Genomic DNA, 24566 nt, shown 5'->3' on the forward strand with positions numbered 1-24566 from the left:
ACAATTGAAGCTTAAAGACCAATGTTCTCCACTACCGACCATTCTAGATATTCTTGAAAAAATAACTAACAATAAATAATATGTTTTTTTTTGGAAATACAACATACATAATAAACAACACAAACAAACACAAAACAAGATGGCTGGTCAGAAGAGGTATTCTGTTTTATTTTTGCTTTATTTCGGCTCTGCCATTTGCAGTCACGAAAAACACAAATGTTGTATTAGCACTGGTATACCCCTGGTATGTATTGTCATATTAGAGTTTTCTACATCATATCAGAGCCGTATATATTATACCAGCATACCGCCCTCTACTTTGCCCTCTATTGATATTGAAAGGTTTTTTCAATGCATTACAAGTGGTGTTGGATGTAGTGAGCCTAAGACATTAGCCTAAGACTAGACTTAGAAAATGACATCATCAACAAATTATAGGTTTTAATGAGCACACCAGACATTTAGCATATTCTATAGGTGAATATCATCAAACTCCGAATAGATATATAAAACACAGGTAACCGTTTTTGCGCAATGACATATGACATATCTCCTCGTCCTAATTCTTCGTCACCCCTTCCGTTCTTCTCCCTTACCCTCCTCTTCAAAGAAGGGATCCTTTCCCGCTATTCACTTATATGAGTAGGCAAAACAAAAAAATGCTGTAGCAGGGATATTTTGTTTACATTGCAAACTTAATGTAAATAAATTAAATCACAGGATGAACTTTGTACATGGTAGAGACAATATACTGGTCTTTTTACTTTTCTTCAATCTATTATTATTATTATGATCATCATGATCATGATCATCATCACTATGATGATGATGATGATGATGATGATGATGATGATGATGATGATGATGATGATGATGATGATGATGATGATGATGATGATGATGATGATGATGATGATGATGATGATGATGATGATGATGATGATGATGATGATTATTATTATTATAATTGTTATTATTATTTTTTCTATTTTATGCAAGACGTCTACTGTATGTAACCATTCCATTCTCACAAAACAGTTATATTCTGATAAGTTTATCTTCCTAACATTGTACATAACCCTTATAAACCTAAACATTTTCGTACGTTGTTCCAATAATATGTAATACTCATCCATTATATGTAAGCATATTAGCAGTTCACACACAGCGCAGTGCGTACGCAACAGGGATATATTGATTGAAATGCACTTGCTATATCATTACGAGTTTAGACGTACAGTCCAGATATCTGACAGTCAAATCTGGCCTTAGTACAAGAACCAACGAAAATGGCGTTGCGGCAATTGCCGTGTTTACTTCTTTTTGTAACTTTTTTCGTTTCTACTTCACATTCCGTTCGATTCGGTTCGAAAGCCAAAACCCTATTCTTTCTACCAGGTAGTAATCAGCAAAAAGAGTCATTTACAAGAATAAGAAAGAGCACATATTCTGGCAGTGATGATACTTTAGCTCGACATAGACGGCAAAGTGGCAATGATATTGGAGACAACACAGGACCGACAAATGTTGACGTGACGAAGGTAATGTCTCTTGAGAAATGAAAACTCAGTTCGCTGAAGAATATATGCGTTAGTTGATAGCTCTGTGTTTCATTAATTCAAATTAGAAATGGATAGTGCCTAATCCAAGTACAAAAACTTAGGATAGGCTAGGTAATAACAGTAGCCTAGGCCTATTCGTAAATTACGTAACTAACAGAACTTACTAGTTAGGCCTAGCCTTAAAAGTAATATTGATGAAGCCCTTAGACCTAGGCTGTATCACAGGCACTCGTAACGTTATAAGGTGTATAGTATATAAACACGTACTCCGTGTTTATATACTATACACCTACATTAACGTTACGAGTGCCTGTGGGCTGTATTCCACAGGTACATGCTTGTAGTTAAGGTCTAAGCTATTGAATGGCAACACCCCCTACCCCAAACACACCATAAGAGGAATTATTTTACGAAAGCAAATTACAATATCGCCTCAATGGCCCAATTAGCACCGATCCAGGTACAGTATATTACTAGATGAAGCCTACAGAAGTTAGCTGGAAATTCAATCAGGTTTTCTGTATTGAATAGTCTAACATAAGACCCCACATTCCAAAAGGGAAAAAAATGCTAACCACTTGTATATCTGATCTTGATATTTTTCTCCATTTCTGGCTCTCTGCCAAGCCATGAACATAATTCTTGCAAGATCATGGGAACTGATCATTAATGTTATATTTTGCTAATGGAGCTTCTGTTACCAGAGAGAGCTTTCACTTGAAACAGAGATGTTCTATGGCATCCTAAGATCCCTTCAGAATAACACTAAACAGTTCCATCCAGCTTTAACCGAACTTCACAAATTTTGATGAACATTGTTTTTTACATAAAATATGGGGACTTATAATTCGGGGGCGGCACATGAAATTTGTGGACCAGCTGTCTCCAGAAATAGGGGACACCTTGTGACCTTAGTACTGTATACATAGCCTAGAATCATTTTAACAACAAAGAAAGTTAGTTAGCCTATTCACTTATGTTTCTGTTGGAACACAAAATGAGCTTTGGCGATCGTCCGGCAGGTTTAACTAGTTGTCTACTTCGAATTCAGAACATAATTTGCATTTTAACGCAAAATGGGTACAGAGATAAGTTGATACTGGCTTCCATCACTTTGGAGGTACCGAACAGTATTAACTAAAATAGTGCTAGGCATATGAGAAGTAAAACAAAACAATCCTTAAAAATTGACACTGGAGTTTATTATTTAAGTAAATTATCTTACCTTTGTCTGATGCCAGGTATAACAGTAAATTTTCCGACTGAACAATTCTGGAACCTGGAAAAACAATCAATGTTCGTAGATCTTTACACTCTCCTACTTTTCATTTAAATTTTGTCTTGGTCTAGCATTTCGTAGGTGTGTCACTTTCATTCCCTTGTCTTTCTCAGAAATTCATACGATTATATACTTATATAGCCGAAATCTGTCCGATCAAATCAGTCTTATAAGGAAACTAAATCCCAATTATTTACTTGTTTCAGTTTTTAATACATTTTCTCTGTTTTTTGTAGATAATAAGGACTGTTTTTATGTGAGGAGAATATATTTGTTAAATTTTTTTGGTATCAGTTTTTAATTAGTCTCTCATAACAGAACTTGGCATGTTGTTTGTTATGATTCACAATTTAATGATCTTTCTTTAATTATGATTAGTTATATCATTAGTGCATTCGCGGTCATTACTAAAAATGTTGGTAAGGGAGGGAGGAAACCTGCAGCTGTTGGACATTTCCACCTTACAGTACTTTACGATTTGATCTGACTCGGACTTTGCTGTGTAGGGTCAACACGTAACAACACGTTACTGTACAGTTTGTCTGAGCGATGGTGTATCCAGCTTTCAAATCATGCGCTGGAAGTATCCTCTGAGACAATAGTGTTACAACCTAATTTATTTAAGACATCCTATATTGCTTCACAAGTTCACAGACAACTGCAGCCCTCCCACTAGTCATTGTAAAATGCTGTGCTGCACAGACGTGCAGAGTTCAACTAAAACAGCGCTGCTAAGATTGGAGCTCTGTAAGAGCTGTGATGTATAGATCATCGAGATAAAAAACTTTCTTGTGTTACCATGGTGAACTTATTGGCGTTATCAAATCTTCATCAGACTTGCTCAAGTCTTGTGGATCTGAAGAAACAGTTTTACAGTACATATTTGCTAAAATGGTACATGAGCTGTACCTTATTTTTATTTTCCTGGTGGGGGAGGGGGAAGGAAGGGGGATTGTTTTCAACAATTTTCTCTATTGGATCTAGGTTAATGATGAAGTTAATGATTTTTTTTATCTGTACTGGCTAAAATCACAAATTCTCAATAGCATTCTCCTGAAATCGCTGTTCAAAGGCTTTTTAGAGCAGCCCAGTAATAGTTTGTGCTGATGATCACCAAGTAACAGTACTTATACATGTGTAGTATGTATATAAGTACAGTACAGTAGTAGCATGGTGACTTCGAAGTTCGGACACTTAAGACTTAAAACACCCCAAAACTAAATCTTCTGGTATAAATCATTTGAAAATATACTTCATATGGTGGGAGAATTTTGTTATATTACGATACACGGCCAAACTTTCTTTCCTGCAAACTGTTTTCACGTTGTTTTCCAAGAAGATTCTTCGTGATTGTGGAACTGGTATTTCTTTGCTAGAGTATTGCGAAGTTCAGACACGCAACACACAGTGTGGCGCTGGTGATAAAATTGGTGGCGCAGTTGCTCTTTCAGTAATTGTAACAGACTTCATAGATCTTCGTCATTTTATTGACAAATATGTAAGTAATTTCTTGCACACGGGTCATTTTGGAGAGAAAATAACTGTAGCTTCGTACTTTTAGGTGAAATTTGGCTCTTCCTGTAGGTTTTCATGGTGAAATCGTGTATTTCTTAGGGTGTCCGAACTTCGCAGTATGCCGAACTTCGCAATACTGACTATACAGTACAAAGGTATGGAGATTAGGCTACTGTTTTGTATGACTGATGACAATAGTGTGTTCTCTTCTTAATATCTAGTATACCGGCAGAAGGAAACACCAGTGATTATATATATCTTTTGGGGGTGGGGAAAGGGGTGGGGAAGGGGTGGGGATAGATTTGGCGAAGGGCAAACTCCATTGGCATTCAGCCAATGGATATAGCCAGAATTTCCAGTCACCTGATACAGTATTGACAATTATATAGTTTTGTTGTGCACTGTAACAAAGTCTGTGCTGTGCTGCCCGTGCACAGTTTACAAGGTAAGCTATAGGATGTTTATATTTAGTACCGCGGTCACCACTTTTAACGGTTATAATCTCAAATCCTCTACCACTCACGACAGAATACAAACAAGGTCAATACGCACAATCACCACTGAACGGCTGTACAGGTTTCAATTGCTGTTAGAGTATAAAAGGATAGATTAAAAAAATTAGAAAAATAGCAATGTTTTTTGATACTTAGGCTATTTACTGTAATTTGTTATTGGTATGTTATAGCAGATAAGTCTTCCTACATTTAGAACTACTGTAAGTACTGACTATACAACAAAAACAGACTCTTGGATTCCACTAGCTGCAATTTGTCTGATATGCTTCAAAACTCGATGTGTTTGTTACACTTTTAGTCAAAGGGTCAATTGGGTAGAGATAAATGTTCCAACTTGTGGGTTATCAAGTTCAATTGTCAGGAAGTGAGTTTCCTATTTATGGAGAAAAGGAACTTCGTAACTGGCTGTGTCAGTACAGTACTGTGTGTGATCAGAACAAAAGAACACAGAACACTGTTCAGCCTGGAGAGGGGCATTGGATTTACCGTCCTATAGTCACAGAATGAGTATATGCAAAAGTTTGCTTTGAAGCTGCATTTTCTGTTCAAATTTGTCACAATCTAGTATAGCTACTAGTTAATAATCATGAATATTTTGACCATAAAAGGAAAGATAACCCACCAAAACTTGGACACATAGATAACAATAACTACAGTCTGCAAACATTTTGGTCCCGGTCTGAGCTAACCTACCGTAACATGAGGAATGAGCCTGCCCATTAGAGTAAACTAAAAATCAAGTTACGGTGCTTTAATGAAGCAGTCAGCTTGGCTTGAAACTTTGAAGAAATGTTTCAAAAGGTCTCTCCTTCATTAATTATGAATGAAATCTCGCTCTGTTGATTTCGCGCATGGCTTTTGAGAGCCCCATATTTTCATGTTTTTTTTCCATAATTGGCAAACCTTGGAAGGTTTTGCATAATGTCAGAGTTTGTGTAGATCTACAGTATGTATACATTCTGGTCACCAAGCTGCGATGAAAATCTGCAAAATGCGGTCTTAATACGTTAATCAAACAATATTCGAGTTTGACTTAGATATCATATCATATCACTAGGGTGTACATACAAACCATATCAGCTGCTATCTGATACACACTTAATTAAAGTCGATGGCTGTGTGCTCAGTGCATACATTACAGCACTCGTTAGAATCTACTATGTACACAGCATTGCCGTGACAGTAATAAATGTATATAACTGCAACTAGATCGTCCTCAAATGGTCACTCACTGTAGCACTTACAGTACTTAACATGTAGTGCAGCATTTTACTGTCAATCTGAAGCCATCCTTGCCCCACTCCTCCCCCCCCCCCCCCATCTGACCTTCCCATCACATATGTAGTCACATAATTCAATCAATGAAGAGTATCCAAGACAAATAGAGTACTGGTCACCATTTGTTTTGAAAATCCTGACTGATTTGGGTCATAAATGTGGGTAAAAGTTCAGAATTTTCCCAAACTGAAAAGAATAAAAGATATTAAATTTTACACTGGTTGTGAGACTTGGGGGGTGTGTTGGATAGATCTATAGGTATCAATTTCTGTTGGATCTGACCAGTGAAAGTCAAAAAACCTACTGTACATTGGGCACTTCATATTCTGCATATGACTGTTGGTATATATGTCTGATCATACATCTATTAAATGTCTTCGGGGTGGGATATGAGGGGGAGGGGAGGGGGGATTTGCATGGAATTCATGTTGTACCTACTGTTTCTCAGGTTAAAATATTTATTAACTAAGCATCAACATGTAAAACTGAGTATGATGGTACAGTTTATACAAGTAGTTACAGTACTGTATTTTTCAGTACTGTGCTGTATTGTACTACACTGCACTGTGCAGTAATGTACTTTAATTATGTAGTACTGTACTTTCATTGTACACTATTCTGTACTATACAGTACTGTGCTCTACTGTGCAGTACTGTACTTTAATTATGTAGTACTTACTGTACTTCATTGTACTATACTGTACTGTACAGTACTCTGCTGCATTGTAATGCACTGCAGTGCACTGTACTGTACTGTACTGTAGACCTGTACAGTACTTACCTGTAGGCATCCCTATTGTTGATCTTATATTAATTGGTTACAAACAGCAGCAGGTCCACACTTACAAAACCATGGCCTGTTGATTTTCAGACTTTACTGTATGCCAACCTTTTACATTGGGATCATGCGCTTTGTTTTAGTTCAAACCTGCATAGATTGAATCTAATTTCAAAGGTTTTTCATCAGATACTTAATGTCCTTGGGCCATGCTTTGATATCGGATGATATGGATCTCTGTCTTTGTCTCCCTGTACAGTAGTTAATGTTACACAGTTTACCTTTGGCCTATTTGGCTTGCCATGATTTTTTGTTTCTTGTAACACTTCCTCACCACTCGGATATATATACTTACTGCACAGCACTATGTAAACTTGTAATGTATATTTTACTGTCAACTCTCTCTAGTACTGTAGAGAGCAATACATCAATGCAATCACTTACACAAAATTTTATGTATTGTAAATATGAAGTGCACTGCAAGGTTTCTTGTTGACAGTGTCCTGTACTGTACTTTGAAGCTACAGTATGGCACACTTGCAGTTCTTTAGTACATGTAGTTTACTTGTGTATTGAGTAGTAGATAAACAGTATTTAATAGTCTCTATCAGCCTGAGCATGGATGTTTTATTATGTCTATTAAATGCTTCAAGAGACCGTTGTAGATACTTAAAAGTTGTTAGCATGTTTTGTTATGGCTGGATATTATGTCTGCGATAAGAGTCCTCTGAGCTGTTCGGTCAAATACATGACAAATATATGAAGAGAAAAAAGTCATTTTTACTTTAGACTAACATACTGTATATATGCAGTAGATTTAATACATTGCAGACCTTCTTTTGAAGCGGATGATCTACACTTTAAGAATTAGTGTAGAATTACTGTAGCACTGAGAAGCTTAGGCTTCACAGAACTGTCCGATTGTAAACGTTAGAGTAGCCTACATGCAAACATTGTTCGCGTTGGAGCTGTATAGTGCGATGTATAAACAATGAAGTGTCTGCTGTTAAAACTTATCTTGTGTTACACAAAGACCACGAAACCACCGATCTACTACATATATGACAGCTTAAGGAGTTTTTGAAAACATATCTAATTTATAAGAAATTTCACCGAAAATTAAGGAAGAAATTAACCTGTACATACTGTACATGTATACAAACGCGTTTCTTGTTGTGATTACAGTAGGTACTGTACGGAGCGTGGGTTATGTCGCAATCTGCATAAGCGTACAGTAGATGACGTCACGTTCTGTACTGTTCAAATCATATTTAAAATGTCCTATACTGCCATACTATACTATACTGCCATACTTTGGCAACATGTTTGGAAACTTATTTATCATTTCTTAAGGCTACTTCTTTGGGCCACCAGACAATCCTTGTAACTTTGAAGTTGTTGCACACTCTATTTGTTCAAGAAAGAACATGTCTTTATAATGTGTGTTGCATTCTGTGTGTGTGACTGTAATTGTGTTCGTTTTTTCATTTGTTTCGATGTGTTTCAGAGAAGGATAAATCCTGTGACATTAATAACAGACATACAGTATTCTAAACAGTCTACAGTACTACTGCGGTAGAACATCATTGAGACTTACAGTACAGGCTTTAACAGCCTAACACATTGAAGTTTTCAGTGTAAACAATGAGGTTCAACTTGAATAACAGGAGTACTGTAGGTACTGTAGTAGTACTGGGTACTTTATACAGTTCATGCGATGTTTCCTAAAATTCATTCTGTGACATCAGGAAGTAACCTTGCAGAGAGGTGAGTTTACACCCATATGAGACAGCCTACTGTACAATCAGGCCAGGAAAAAAGAGGTAACACGGGAACCTGGTTCCCGGGAAATTTAAGTCACTCGCGGGAAATTTTGGAGCAGAGATAAAAATATAAATATTCGTTACTCGCGGGAAATTTTGGAGCAGAGATAAAAAAAAATTAAAAAAAAACAAGACAGCAAAAACAGAGAACTATAAAAAAAAAAATCGCCCTCGTTATATCGGGTGTCTGTGTAAAATTAATAGTGACATGCGTTTGCTTTAGCAGCGCGATAAGTTCTCACAATCCCGCATCAAATTTGAAGCAGTGCGAGAGGGTCGCGCACAATCACCGGGAACTTCCCGCAAAGTCACTGGCAAATTACGGCTTCCACGAAGCAATTTCAGTACCAGCGACAATAACCTAACATCCACACAAATCTCCGACCACATGGTAGCCTTACTTCACACTAAGTCAACGTGGAAATCTAACCTAGCCATCTGTTTATTCGCTCTAGTTGTGTCGCAAATAAAAAATATTTTAATATATAATAATATACATGGAAACTGCAATCTTCGACCACATGTTAGCCTAACAACCACACTAAGTCAATGGGAAATGTAGCCCAAGGATCGTTTCGCAAAAAAAAAAAACAATACTTTGCGTAGCTTTTTTACATACTTTCCAGGCTGCTGTCGTCGCGCATGGTACCCGAACACCACACGTAGTCAACGGGAAAATCTTGCCTAAGCATCTCTTTATTCGCTGAAATTGTGACGCAGTTAGCTAAAACTAAAATATCCATGAAATACTGCAACAACAAGCATGTTAGCCTAACAACCACACTAAGTCAATGGGAAATGTAGCCTAACCTTTGGTTTACAAAAAAAAAAAAAAAAAATGCGTAGCTTAGTTTACAACTTTCAATTTGCTGGAAATCGGCATTTGTTTGGAAGGTATGTGCTATGTCTTAAATAGGGAAAATTGTATTTTATATTGGAGTAGTTTCTAGTTGTTATTATTTCTTTACATCAATCTGGTAACATTCTAGAGTAATTTTAAACTAGTTACGATGGTACAATTTGCTTTTCGGTTTGATTGGCCTGAGCATACATTTTCTAATTGAACTCGAATGGAGTTAAATAGGTAACGAATAGGTATGTTTAACTTCAAGTTTGTAACATTTCTATTTGTTCATAAATGGTATAATACTGAAAATAAGTTCAAAATAAAGTCGGAATGTAGCCAATATGTAAATAAAATTTACACTTTGGTAAAGACTGAAGATGGATGGTTTGTCTGAGGTGCTTTTTGAGATGGATATTTTGAGTAACTATTCTTAGCCCATTTCAGGCCATTAACAGGTGACATACACGTCGAGGTAGTTAGGCCATTCGCTGAGCACAGTGCTGACTAGGTAGGATGTCATATTTTCGTATTTTGGAAATTTGTAAAAAAAAAAAAAAAAATCCCGAGAAACTCCAGAGGTAGTTTGATACAAACAAAAGGATACCTAAGAGCCTTTGTATTACAACGAAAGCAAAAGGAAACAGGAAAATCACAACAATAATTTTTTCTATCACAAATTTTATTGCTGATTTCGTATAAACGGGATATTTTCTCTTTTTGAAATAATCGGAATCGGTACGATTATGAAAAAAATAATCGGTATTTACTGTTATGCATAATCGTTTGATCCCTAGAACGGATTACTAGTTTAATCCATGTGCGAACGTGATAATCTAATATCGTACGTCGAGTATGAATGAAGGATGGTGTCGGTTGCTTTTTTCCAAGGTTTGTGCTTTTCTTTTGGAAGGCCCTAATATAGCGTGTTATTTTTTATATTTTTTTTATAACCGTGCGTGTAAGAGTATGTACATACTGTAGCCTCGGCTATGCATATTGAATGTATGGCATTGACAGTCTCGGAACTAAGTGCTTTAAACCATAGATGAAAGTTGAGGAAAATACCGGTTGTAGTTACGATACCGGGATTCATGTTGCAACAAAACGACTCATGTGCTACCGTAACATGGTTTAACACATTTGTAGTACACTGGCAATCACTGCAAAAATGGTCCACCAAATCGCGTCAATTGGGTCTTAAATTTTCAAAAAGCTTCAGCTTCTGAGGGGGGAACATCCCCCCTCAGACACCCCCTACACTGCGTTCCGCGGCGGGATATCCGACTTCGTCGGATTTATGTTCCAGGGAAAAAAACATTTTTTCTGACCGTGTGTACAATAGAACATTATACAGTACAATAATATACATATTACAATACAATATCATTACAATACTATACATATATAACAGTATAATAATATCATATTACAGAACAATAATAAACATATTATAATATACCTAGTAAAGTACAAATTATACATAATACAGTATAATAATATTAAAGTAGAATAATATGTTACAGTACAGCACAATACAATACAGTACAATAATATACACAGTTCTTACCATACATGTACATACAGTATGTCTTCTTTCCCTCTGTGTGCGAGTACTACTGTATCCCAAGTTCCTTGGCAGTCATCACCACACGGCACACTGTAGACTCTTTTCATACCTCTGTACAGCACAATACTGTGTCATTGATGTCTTTGAATTTTAAAAGTAATTAATACTTTCATTTTCTTCACTATACTTTCATTTTCTTCACTATACTTCACTATACTTTCATTTTCTTCACTAGACTTCGCATGCCACGGTCTAAGCATAACAGATTCAGGTTTTCTTTTGTACCCAATTCTGTTTCTTTTTTCAACCTGAGGGCTGTTAGATAGGTTTCTTTTGTTTTATAATCTTGTTTATATATGTACTGTATATATGTGTATATTTTTCTCACATGTATGGATATTGTTGTTGTTGTTGATATTCTTACCTTTTCATTCAACTTCTCTGTGTTTTTGTTTATACTAATATTTTACTGTATTCTGAATGTATCTTTATAACTGTAATTTTTATGTGTTTTGCTGCAGGGCGACAAATTTCCATATCTTATGGACGATCTATCTATCTATCTATCTATCTATCTATCTATCTATCTATCTATCTATCTATCTATCTATCTATCTATCTATCTATCTATCTATCTATCTATCTATCTATCTATCTATCTATCTATCTATCTATCTATCTATCTATCTATCTATCTATCTATCTATCTATCTGTCTATCTGTCTATCTGTCTATCTGTCTATCTGTCTATCTGTCTATCTGTCTATCTGTCTATCTGTCTATCTGTCTATCTGTCTATCTGTCTGTCTCTCTGTCTCTCTGTCTGTCTCTCTGTCTCTCTGTCTCTCTGTCTCTCTGTCTCTCTGTCTGTCTGTCTGTCTGTCTGTCTGTCTATCTATCTATCTATACATAGTACTTCTACTTGGGAAAATTCTAGACTTCTACTCAAATTGTCACATGCATAGATAGAAATGTTATAGGCACACTAATACATAATACATGTTCTAAAGAAGCTTTTCTTTTTTGGGGCGGGGGTGGGGGGGGTTGGTTCGTTGGTTGATTGATTTCTTCCAAAACAACCTGGATTTGCTCTGAAACAGATCAAAATTGTCTACACTGTATTAAAAGGTATACAGTACACAGTAGTACAGTACCTCTGTACTACACACTGTGTCATTGAAGTAAAGTAGTTTTCATTTTCTTTTTACTTACTGTAGTACTTTGGGAAAAACCCAGACCTCTACTCACTTCTCACAGTCTACGTAGATATGAAGTTTATGTTACAGTTCACTGATACATAATACTTGTTCTGCGAAGAAGCAGAAAAGTATAAAATTATGTTTCTAAAGGCTAAAAATAAGACAGAAAATCTGAGCTTACCTTTCTAGGAAGTGTGATATAGGTACTGAAGGAAGACTCCCTGTCTGTGCTATCTGCTCATAGATTGTACAGGGGAACTTGTGGGGGTAAGGGGAAGGGGGCAGATAAATGATACACTGTTCAGGGGGGATTCGTTTTGTACTCGTACTCATGAGCACTTGTACTGATACATTATTAAAAGTCTCTCAATAACTTTCCCATAACTCATTTTTAGTTCCTAAGCTTTACAACTCAATTTTTCATTTAAATGAAAAAAAAGGTTAAATCAATTTTGCTTTTAAATAAAAGTTTCCAAAATTGGCAAGAACTGTCTTTTGATTGACTGTACATGTGTATTTTTTAATATGCGACATTCTTCATGTACTTGTGCTGTACAGTGTGTATATGTATACCATCATCAGTGCTGTTGTTTTCATAGTGTATTACAAGTCTATCATTACTTTTCTTTAACTACTGTAATCAATTACTTTCATTTAAAAAAATAAAATAAAAACTTAACATGAAACTCAATTTTTTTGAATAAACAGTTCCAGAATTGGAATAAAACAATTGTCTCTTGTGATTAATTTGCATGCAATTTAAATCAATTTTAAAATTTTAAATCATTTGGAGGACAAAATGTGAGAATAGAATCAATTTATTTATAACCACTTAATCACTTATTAATACATGTATTGTCCTCATTTGGTAGAGTACAGGTACAGTATATACTGTACAATACTGTACCGGTCTTAACCTGTTGTGTGAGTGACGTTTTGTAGTCTTTAGTTAACAGAACTTGATGAGTCATGAACTCATGATCTGTAAGTTTGGGGAAAATGGCTGCAAGCATAACAACCGTAAAATACAGCACTGATAATTAAATTCTAAATACCGTTAATAAAGAAGATCTGTTCAGCCGAAATTTTATAATTGAACAATACATGTATTTATTTAATATTCATTGTGTAAAATTAATTGCAATGTTTGCTAATATTTTAAATAATACTTGATACGTTATTTAATATTTACTGTACACTATAACTTCGTCTACCTTGTGTACTGTGCATGTCTTCGTACAACCAAGTAGTGCTACTGTGTCTAGGGAGGGAACTTGAGGACCTGTTTAGCACCTTATTATACACCCCCACCGTTTGTTTCATTCGTCTGTCAAATGATGCAGATTGTAACAAACTGTGACCTAAATAATGTTAGGATAACTGTACTCTGTCTTGCATACCATTACAATAACATACATACCGTACAACCTTATTTAATTTTTGTTTTGGAGTTTTGTTTCCTTTCACCAAGTTTTCTCCAGGATATACTTATTATATTCAAATGGGAAAAACATTCTATAAGCATCAATTACGCTTCTTTTTTTGCTCCTTTTCCATGCATTTGTATAGCTTAAATATTGTATATTAATTAACATGATTTTTGTCTTTATACCTGTATTTCTAGATTGTATTGCATATTTGTTAAATACTTTGTTAAACATTCATGTGCTGGAAATAAATTGCTAGTCAGCTATCAGTTCAGTTCAGTAAAGTGCAGGCCAGTTACAGTCTATATTGCATAATGTTGTTGTGTTACTGTACATAGTCAATAGGAGATATACTGTAGATCTATACAATTCTTTCATTCTATTACACATGTATACCTTGAAGTACAGTACAGTACAGCTTACTCTCAGTCGAATCAAAATTGAAAAGATTATTTCTATAACATTGTAGGAAAACAGTGTTTGACCTTGATGAATCCTTTAACACCTCATTAGGTGGATCATAGTGACTAATTACTATTGCAATATTAGATATTTTGTCTTTTATGGAAGCTTCAGTTAAATGAGGGGAGAGGGAGGAGGGGGGGGGGGGCTGGGGGGAAGAAGTCAGAATGTCACTATATCATATTCTGTAGAGTACATTGTTACTAGGATTTTAATAGTTGGGTCTGCTCAGAAAAAACTTGCATCCCTATAGTCCTGCATGAAAGCATGTACTTTAAAGTACCTCTACAGGAATGCACAATAATAGCTGTAATGACCCTGAAAACCATGTACCTGTATGCTAGTGATAGGTCTATAATCTATGCACTAGAAAAAAAGCCAAAGATTAAACATTTAACTAACATACAACAGCAAATTTGACTCTGCATACTGTAAGTGAGGACGGAAAGAAGACTTAATGGTTAGAGAGAAAAGATTTCCAAACTGTAATGAAATAATCCTGAAGACCCATTAAATTGTATCATGCATATAGTATCTACTGTAAAGCATCTCTGCTTAATTCTCATCTGTGTCGTACAGTACACAGTGTTCAATGCAGTGTCGGTGTACAGTAGCACATGTACAGTAGTACTGTAGTTACTAGTACTGTACATGGAATAAGGAAGGAAGTGAACAAGATGTCATGGCTATTAGCTGCAATCATTTTACACTCATGTGCACAAGTTTATGGCACCTTATATGTACTTAAATGCCTGCCAAATGATCATAATACCCTACTTCGTCAGAAAACCCTCATTTTACGACAGGGTATATAAACACACACTTACGATCCGTAATGCTGTGGCCTACATACAAGAAAATGTACACAGTACCTATATACTGTACAGTGTATTTTTTATCATAAAGTGCCGTCAGTTCAGCACCTGACAGCTAAGTACTGTAGGTTCTCTACTTGGCTGAAATAAAGCAGATCGTTATGGAAGGGAAATTAAAAGAAGAGGGGAAGAAGAGAGGAAGGAGGAAGGATGGCAAAGATATTAGGAATGGGATGGGTAAATGGCAGGGGTAAATGGGATGGGTAAATGGCAGGGGTAAATGGGATGGGTAAATGGCAGGGGTAAATGGGATGGGTAAATGGCAGGGGTAAATGGGATGGGTAAATGGGAGGGGGAGGGAAGGAACAGGGAAAGGGAAATTGCAGTAAGGGGAAGACGCAGGAAGAGGAAATTGCACAAAAGAGAGTTTATAAAAGCACTTTTTTAAGTTGAATGTTTGAGGCACATTATACTGTATCTACTGTAGTTTGAATCCAATGTTTAATAGAGTCTAACAGTGGTAGCAAACCAACATAACCATGCAGATGTTGTTAAATACACCAGATTGATATGTATCCAACAATGTGTACTGTATGCACAGTTTAATATTAATACATGGATTTGTCTTATGGATCTGAACTGATGAAAACTTACAACCCAACCCAGTGGAAGCATTTAGGCCGATCAATAATGCTGTTCAAACTGTAATATGATAAACATTCATGAACTAATGGGTTACGATAGGACACCCTGCGACAGCCTTAATATGATGTTGTTTAGGAATCTACTGTAGTAATGATGTCATCCGATATCGAACTAGCAGAATGGGCAAATTAGATCTATTGTATACAGGTAGCAAAAGATATGTTTTGTGCACAGAAACCAACCGTACACATTACATGTAGTGTTTGATAAGAAAAGTAAATACTGTGACACAAAATGTATACATACTGAACACAGAAGTACTACACACTACACAGTATAACATGTACAGTGGTTGCACCTTGATCTACACAGTATTTACTATGTATAGTGGTTGCACCTTGATCTACATCTAGTATTTTCTATACATGTATGGTGGTTGCACCTTGATCTACACAGTATTTACTATGTAGTGGTTGCACCTTGACCTACACAGTATTTACTATGTATAGTGGTTGCACCTTGATCTACATCTAGTATAAATCTATGTATGGTGGTTGCACCTTGATCTACACAGTATTTATTATGTACAGTGGTTGCACCTTGATCTACACAGTATTTACTACCTGTATGTAGTGGTTGCACCTTGATCTACATCTAGTATTTTCTATGTATGGTGGTTGCACCTTGATCTACTCAGTATTTACTATGTACAGTGGTTGCACCTTGATCTACACAGTATTTACTATGTAGTGGTTGCACCTTGACCTACACAGTACTGTATACATTTACTATGTACAGTGGTTGCCCCTTTATCTACATTGTAATTACTATGTACAGTGGTTGCACCTTGATCTACACAGTATTTACTGCATGCACTGTGCAGTAAATTTAATATTATGGGAGCAGTACTGTAAGCTCTTCATTCTTCTAATAACTACTGCAGTTTATATTCTTCTAATTGACCATTTTGTGGTCATCAGTATTGCTCTGGATGCCAAAAATTGCTAGAAACTTGATATCAAACTACAGTTCAGTTATAATAGAAAGGCCAACTTACTTTTACACATTCTATTACACAGGCTCTCTAGTGTATAAGCAGTTTGCTAACAGTTTTATTTTATTTTGATAATAGAAAGTAGTTAATAACTCCCTTGCATACTCTCACATATATGTACAGTAATTCCCTTCTCTGAGTCATTTAATTGTGAACTTTAGCATACTTGTCTGAATAACTGGAAATATACAGTACCTTTCGGTGTTTAGAATCTCCTTAAATAAAGAAGTAGGACTTCATGTTAATTGGGTTGAGGCACCTCCTCTCTCGAATTTTGGTTGTTTGGCTCAGAAGTATTTGGGTTAAATTATTGATAAAAGCCCACAGCACAGTATGTATGTGTGTCAGCTGTTATAACATTGAGGAAGGACAAAGTAGCTCACAGTTGGAAAAGTACGGCTATGTACAGTATAGTAGAACACCAATCTTGCACATTATTTGTCGTATATTTCGTAAAACGTTCCAAAGTTAATGGATGTTTCATTCTCTGCTAAGTTCGTGTTTTATGGTATTGATCTGTACATAAGATGATGCAAGAATTTATAAGAAGCTGAGGAATACAATATGTAGTCAATTAGTTGGGATTCAAATGCTTCAGTGTTACAGTTCATCCGTGTCCCTAAAAATGCCAGAAAGTTGAATAATGGTCACACATGTTCAAACTTCAAGTATCACTCTAAGGTACAGTATCAGTTGTCACTTTCAAGCCATTTATCTCCACACTGAGGACTGAGGTGTAAAAGTTTGAACTTCAGTGGGGGTACTCCTGAAAAGATTTAGATATGAATGTCAAAACGTAGAGCCAATTAATGTACTGAATATCTGTCATTGAACAGGATACTGACCAGTCTTAGTATTAAATGTTATATGCAGGCCTTCTGTTCTTTACAGTGTTTTCGAGTGAAACAGTTACCTGTCTCCCCTCAACCTTAGCACTCTCGTTCTACCATGCCTAGAATGAACTGGCTAACCTTTAACACTATGATCTGCCCCTCCGGTCAATGCCTTTCCTTCTCATTCTGCCATCCAGATGCCAGCATCGCGCCTTTTTTTCGTCTGGATTTTTCATGAATGTAATTTGTACAGAACTGTGACCTAGGATCTTAGTTAAATTTGGATATCGCTCCCTCTCTTCCATCTGGTTAACAGAACTACTGACACCTCTAGAGCCAAATTGCCCTATATTCAGTACATTTGTCGTGTGTGATAATATTGTCATTCAAAATCTGTTGAAATCTTTCGAAAAGCTCCCTTCATGTGTGATGATCCACTCTTAAAAGAAGACGCTTAAACATGTCCAAAAATCGCCTCAGCTACAGTAGCCACAATCCTGGAGCCAGTGTCCTTGAAAGGAAGGTTGTAAAAACAAAGGGCTATCATAACAGAAAATTAGGCTGTCACTCCCTGTGCTGTACATCATCAATGTGCATAGTTAACTATGTTGTTTCTTCATAAATAAAACAACAATTTAAAAAGAAAAGTTGTGTAAAATGGATTCGATGAATTTTGATGGATGAGAGTTGCAGCTATTTTCATGATTTCTGGTTCCTCTCCGAGTGGTTAGGACAATGTTGTTCATAGGAGTCCTAGACCTCTAAGACTTAAATTCTACAGCACTCTGAAATTGGGGAGCTAAGTAGGCCTACAGTACTGTAGCTACAGTATACCATCTGAGAGCAAAACTGTACCTGTATGTCATTAAACCCTACAGTGTACCTCATATTCTACTTCACCTTTTGTAACCATATAACAGCAAAGCTGTGCATAAATGTATACTATGCAGATACTGTATGTAAAGGGGGAAAACTGAAAAAGCTGTTTTGTTGTTACCTGAGGCATTCAGTTGGCTTTTCATTGTCATTGAGGTCATTGTGATAGCTGCAGTGACTTTTATGGTGCCACAAGGTGATGTCTCCGATTTACAGTTGCAAGGGAACCTGGCATTTGATCTAAAACTAGCAGACCGTGTGAAGCAGTTTATGGTGCCCTAGATGTGATTATTTTCTCTACAAACAGTAAGGACACGTATCACAATTTTTGTACAGTACACAAATATATATCTATATATTTTCCAACTCATTAGGTATTTAATTATATATATTTCATTTGCCTTTGTCGTTTACCTCCATTTCATTAACAAAAGTCTGTTTAAAGTATCTCTTTTGATATCCAGCTTTAGAAATCACAAATGACTTTGAGTTGGTTAGAATAATTTTTGATCTCTAGAGTAAGGCAAATATGTCACCAAAAACAGAACTAGTATGGTTCGATACAGCCTGTGACAAACGCCTACAGTGGAATTACGACATTCTTTACCCGTTTCGAACCTCTGAACATGTACAATCAGTGTCCTTAGCCTAGTTGGTTAGGGTGTCCGCATATAAAGCGGGAGGCCCGGGTTTGAATCCCGGTGGAGGCTGAAAGTATTTTCACTGTTCTAAAATTTCCAACTCATTACGTTTTCAATTATATAATTTATATACATGTATACTTATAACATTTTGGGTACAGTACCTCAAATGTACATATAGTACAATGTATGTACAGAAGTGTATGTATATGATTATTGTACAGTAGAGGCCTGCATACAAACAGGGAGTACATGCATAAGCACTGCCTCATTGGAACTACAAGCTGGTTACATTTATGATACACATAGTTTGCACTGTACTGTATCTATGGGAGCTTGACACACTGTACATGGAAGTACAGTAGGAAGTACCGAGTAGCTGGTAGTGATTAACTGGTACAGTGATACTTGGTGATGAGCAGGAATGATATACATGGCCACAGAGGCAGCCAATTCACATCATATATCACACAATTACGTAATTTGTGGATATACAGTATACACCAAAATGAAGACAAAATCAACGATATATTGGTACATACTACTAATAAATTATTGTATGTACGTACAGGCAGTATACCATATAGAACATGTGTTTCAAACAATATCTTGGTGTAACGTACTGCAGCCCTACCCAGGTGCAGTGCTATGTACAGGTACAATGTATGAACTAATTATTATGTATCATGTAATTATAATAAATAATAATATAAAAGAAAATAATAAAAAATTAGCATTGACTGTTTTGTGGTGAAAAAGGCTGGAGATTGACTACTGTTAGTTTGTGTTTGTGAATGGCATGTTGGCCCTCTCCCAGTCTTTCAATGTTGACAGGACATCAGATTTGATGGCCTAACTTAATTGCATTGATCATACAAAACATAGAACCACCCATAATAAGTTGGTATATATGCATAAATCCATGGTGTTATATATCTACATCTTATATTAAGCAGCACCACATGTTTCCTGTTAGTCTTTGTGTGTACTGTACTGTATGTGCAGTGCTGCTGCAACAAGGTTGGCCTAAACGCTGTCGGCTTTCAAAACATTGGAATATATCTCGAAGTGTCCTACAGTAAGGCTAAGCTGTTGAAACATTTAAGCTCTGTATTGCACTAGCTATGTGTACAGTACAGTAAGTGATCTGTTATGTATATGGGCTATCACCATGAAACTGATATTATTTCTTAAGAGGTATAGAGATTATCCAACCAGTCATCAAACCTGGGCAACATACAGTATATATTGAACAAACCAAGATCATAAATTTGATCAAACAAAGACATACATGTACATACAGTTGTTCACATTAAGAGAAACATAAAGTTCTGAATATAAACGTTTACATGTAGACAAACTACACGCTATGTATGTACAAACCTGTACCATGTATACACACTATGTACGTGCACAGTACATGTATGCGTTAGCACACTACTCTAACTCCCATACAACAATGAAAGCATCAAACAGGATGTTAATTCTATACTTTATTTCTATTATTTACTCTATAGAAATTTGCAAATATAGGGGAAAAAATAGGGGAAAAAATCTCATGTCATTGAATGTTTGGCATCAAACATCGTTCATTACGTATCCAAATTTCCACTCGGTTGGTAGAGCATAAATTTAATTAATTTAAGGAAGAGACAATAGCCCGTAACCATCATGAATGTTCTCTGTGATTGAGATACAGGTAACAGCAAACTGTAATGAACAACTTTCGCAAACATATTCCGTTTAGGAAACAGATTTAATGTACCTTCACAGACAATGCTGAAGGCTTGATCAAGTCTAAATATGACATCATCGAGCTAAAATGTGTTTCAATGTTTATTTTTCTCTTTAATAATTTGTTTATGTACAATGTTTATGTTCTTTGATGGAGATGGGTTTAACACATGTTCAGTCTAGAATGATGAAGCTCTTAAACATGACTTAGACCTAATAATGACATGTGGGGATTCAATGTCAACAACGTAAGCATTTTATCTCGAAAATATGAAAAAAGAAACTACGTACAAAGAGAACCTACTGTAGCAGGCTCGCTGGTAGTTTACAGTAAATTCCACCTGTCTTCCTAATGACAAAAGATTGTCAGGTGACATGGTAATGACGTAAATGTATGGTATCACCCGTGTCTTTGCTGGATGCAGTACATTACAGTACAGTATAGGACGGTACAGGACTGTCAGGACAGTACATTATAGGACAGTACAGTATATTACAGGACAGTGCATTACAGTACAGGACACCCCTTTTTAGGACAGTACATTACAGGACAGTACAGCACACATGATAGTACATTACAGGACAATACTGTACATTACAGGACAGTACATTAGAGGATACAGTAGTTCAGTAGAGGACAGTACAGTACAGTTCATTTCAGGACAGGACAGTGCAATACTGTACATGACAGTACAGGACAACATTTACAGGACAGTACTGTACATTACAGGACAGTACATTACAGGACTGTATAGGACAGTACATTACAGGACAGTACAGTACAGTACACATGATAGTACATTACAGGACAATACTGTACATTACAGTACAGTACATTAGAGGATACAGTAGTTCAGTAGAGGACAGTACAGTACAGTTCATTTCAGGACAGGACAGTGCATTACTGTACATGACAGTACAGGACAGAACATTTGCAGGACAGGACAGTACAGTTCATTACAGGACAGGACAGTACACTGCAGGACATTACAGGACAGTACTGTACATTACAGGACAGTACATTAATTTAGAGGATATAGTAGTTCAGTACAGGACAGTACAGTACAGTATGTATAGGACAGTACATTACAGGACAGTATAGGACAGTACATTTACAGGACAGTACATTACAGGATAGGACTTACATTAAAGGACAGTACGTACAGGATAGTACATTACAGTGCAGTACATGACATTGAGCTTCTGTAGTAATAGTTCAGATTTGTTTCATTACACAGCTTCTAAACATTACAGCACTTCGTAGATCATTGACAAATTGCTATTAGGTTTATTGCATCAGGTACTGTACACTGGTCATGCATGCATGGTCTGTGAATTACACAGCTGGTCATGCATGTAGTAGACTGATCTCGTGTAAATATTTCAATATCTTGTGCCTGTGCAATATACTGCTTTGAGTGACGTAGAAAGCCGTTTTTAGCTGTCTGTAATGTAAACTGAGGTACTGTAATTGTGTAATCTGTACATGTATATTTATGGGGTTACCTTTTATGGTACATCTTTGGGGTTGCACAAGAATAGCACAAACCAAGACCACAATACCAGTTGTTTGTTTATCTGGGAAACTTAAAAGTACAGCACACAAAGGGAATCATTAACCTAGCCTGGATACGTTTCTAGTTTGCTGTGCTTGATATCTTTATGAAAATTCTGGTAATTTTTTCTGCATCTCTACAGTACTGTACAGTAGGTCAAAAACACACTCTCGTTTTAGTTTAAAAGCCCCACAATCCCTTGAATCATTTCTTGATGCATGGCAAAGATTGAACTTTTCCATACTGTTCGAAGGTGTTTTGTGACATGCATCAGGCAACAGCAAGGGAAATTGTTTCCTACCCACAATTCAGTTGGAAATTACGTTTATTTTTTCTTCAGTCATATTACACTAACTTATTCACAGAGGCAAATACTCTGCAATTATCAAAAACAAATTGTTTTTTATTGAATGAAATTCTCAACACAGAGAACTTTGACAGCTTCGAGCAAACATTCCAAAGGTATCAAATTTCAAAGATAAATCAATAAGAAGATTATTGTAGGAAAGTAAAGCTTTTGAGGACAATATGCAGTGATGACATCACAGTCTGCCTACTGTGATCACTCTGTCTGGCAAACGCAAGAGTTAAGCTGGTCAAAATAGGTCACTATATGTTCAAGCAAGTGGGGAGACTCATTCAACTGATAGTGTGAAATATTTTCTTTTCTTGAAAGATACAGTAAGTGTTAATACTGTATCCCTTTAACAGTTCAAGACTTTCTTGGAAAGTTATAATTGTACTTTGAAACATCCAAGAACTTTTTTGGCAAGGGTGGAATTTAAACCTACTGTTCAGTGACTGTGGGGGTGAGGGAGGGTAGGGGTGGATGGGGGTTAGAAATCCTGTTCAAAATCTAGCAAATGAGCTGTCCATCCTCAAGTTGGTTCCTTTGTCTGGGAAGTTTTTGAAATTTCCAAAAAATGTGTTGAACAAATATCTGTATTGAGTACTGCACTTATTAAATCTAGAATATTTAATAGAACTCAGATTTTTTGTATCTATAGTGATTCCTGACTCTTTTTTTAATTTCAGTCCATTTGACAACTAACGCTAATACCACTCTAGACTGTCCTATCATATCATGATTCAAAGCAGTCGAACTGACAGTATGAACAGTATAAACAGTTCCGAGCCTGCAGTAATCCTTATAGGTACAGGAAATTCATAGGCTCATGAATACAGTTACTGTCTGTACTTGTGAACAGTTCTGAACCTACAGTAATCCTTATACTGTAGATACAGGAAATTCATACGGCTCATACAGTTACTGTCCATACTAGTAAACACTTCCAAGTCTACAGTAATCCTTATAGATACAGAAAATTCATAAGGCTCATACAGTTCAGTAAGTGTCTGCACTCGTGAACAGTTCGGAGCCTGCAGTAGTCCTTATAGATACAGGATACAGGAATTGTCAGTAGTCGTGCTCTGAAGCAGGAAAAAAAAGTACAGTATAGTGTCTAGAAAATTGACCCAACTGGATATTTAACAGATTATCACAACCCCCCATCCTCCCCCCCCCCCTATACTCTGTATGCATTATTTATGATCTTAACTTATAACTGTGTGTGATTGGAAAATTTTTACCACCCATTTTGTTATATTTTCTCCTTCAGTTTGATCTACACGACAGCCATCCAGAGTTACTCGTCCATTGGGTCAGCGAGGGTCGGGACGAGATCATCTGCTTGACCCGTGACATCACCGTCTCAGAGACCTCCAACAGCAGCGTCCACATATCCTACGATTATGGCCGGACTTTTGAAAGGAAAGATCTGCGTTATTCATCCGGTCAGGCAGCAATCTTTGACAAATTTTACCACAGCTCAGCGAGTGTGTCACGGGTAACGCTATTATGAACTTGATAATTTACACCTGGGTTTCGAAGGAATTGACTTTCCCAGCATGCATTGCAAGTACTTTATCGTTTGAGCAGGAATCAGTAGTTGGCAGATTTGTATGCTCCTTATCTCGATCTCTCTGAAAACTCTACCATTGAAACTTCCCTATATTCAGACCTCTTTAACAGCAAACTTTTACCCCTACCTAGCTTGACATATATACATGGTCAGCACCCATTACCACCTCCATCCCGAGTCATTCCTACAGTAAACTAAAAACGGTGATCCAGTCACATGTATGTTTGGCTTCACCCAG

General features: G+C 36.4%; 2 protein-coding genes across 5 annotated transcripts in view; one reads left to right on the forward strand and one right to left on the reverse strand.

Annotated features, from left to right (window-relative positions):
* The window catches only part of LOC139977178 (uncharacterized), a 41869-nt gene extending 29947 nt beyond the window's left edge, over positions 1 to 11922 (reverse strand). Inside the window, exons 1-2 of one of the 4 annotated variants that reach the window (XM_071986412.1) lie at positions 11180 to 11922; positions 2788 to 2841 (exon numbers count right to left, since the gene is read on the reverse strand). In XM_071986412.1, coding sequence (XP_071842513.1) covers positions 2788 to 2841; positions 11180 to 11271 — 146 coding nt within the window. In that variant the 5' untranslated portion in view covers positions 11272 to 11922. Of the gene's footprint in view, positions 1 to 2787; positions 2842 to 11164 lie in introns of all 4 variants that reach the window. The other 3 variants (XM_071986411.1, XM_071986414.1, XM_071986413.1) reach the window with 3 other exon arrangements.
* The window catches only part of LOC139977168 (sortilin-related receptor-like), a 62711-nt gene continuing 39310 nt past the window's right edge, over positions 1166 to 24566 (forward strand). The window contains exons 1-2 of the mRNA XM_071986382.1: positions 1166 to 1541; positions 24026 to 24253. Coding sequence (XP_071842483.1) covers positions 1290 to 1541; positions 24026 to 24253 — 480 coding nt within the window. The 5' untranslated portion in view covers positions 1166 to 1289. The remainder of the gene's footprint in view (positions 1542 to 24025; positions 24254 to 24566) is intronic.

Source organism: Apostichopus japonicus, chromosome 12 (assembly GCF_037975245.1).
Source record: "Apostichopus japonicus isolate 1M-3 chromosome 12, ASM3797524v1, whole genome shotgun sequence".
NCBI classification, from domain to species: domain Eukaryota; kingdom Metazoa; phylum Echinodermata; class Holothuroidea; order Aspidochirotida; family Stichopodidae; genus Apostichopus; species Apostichopus japonicus.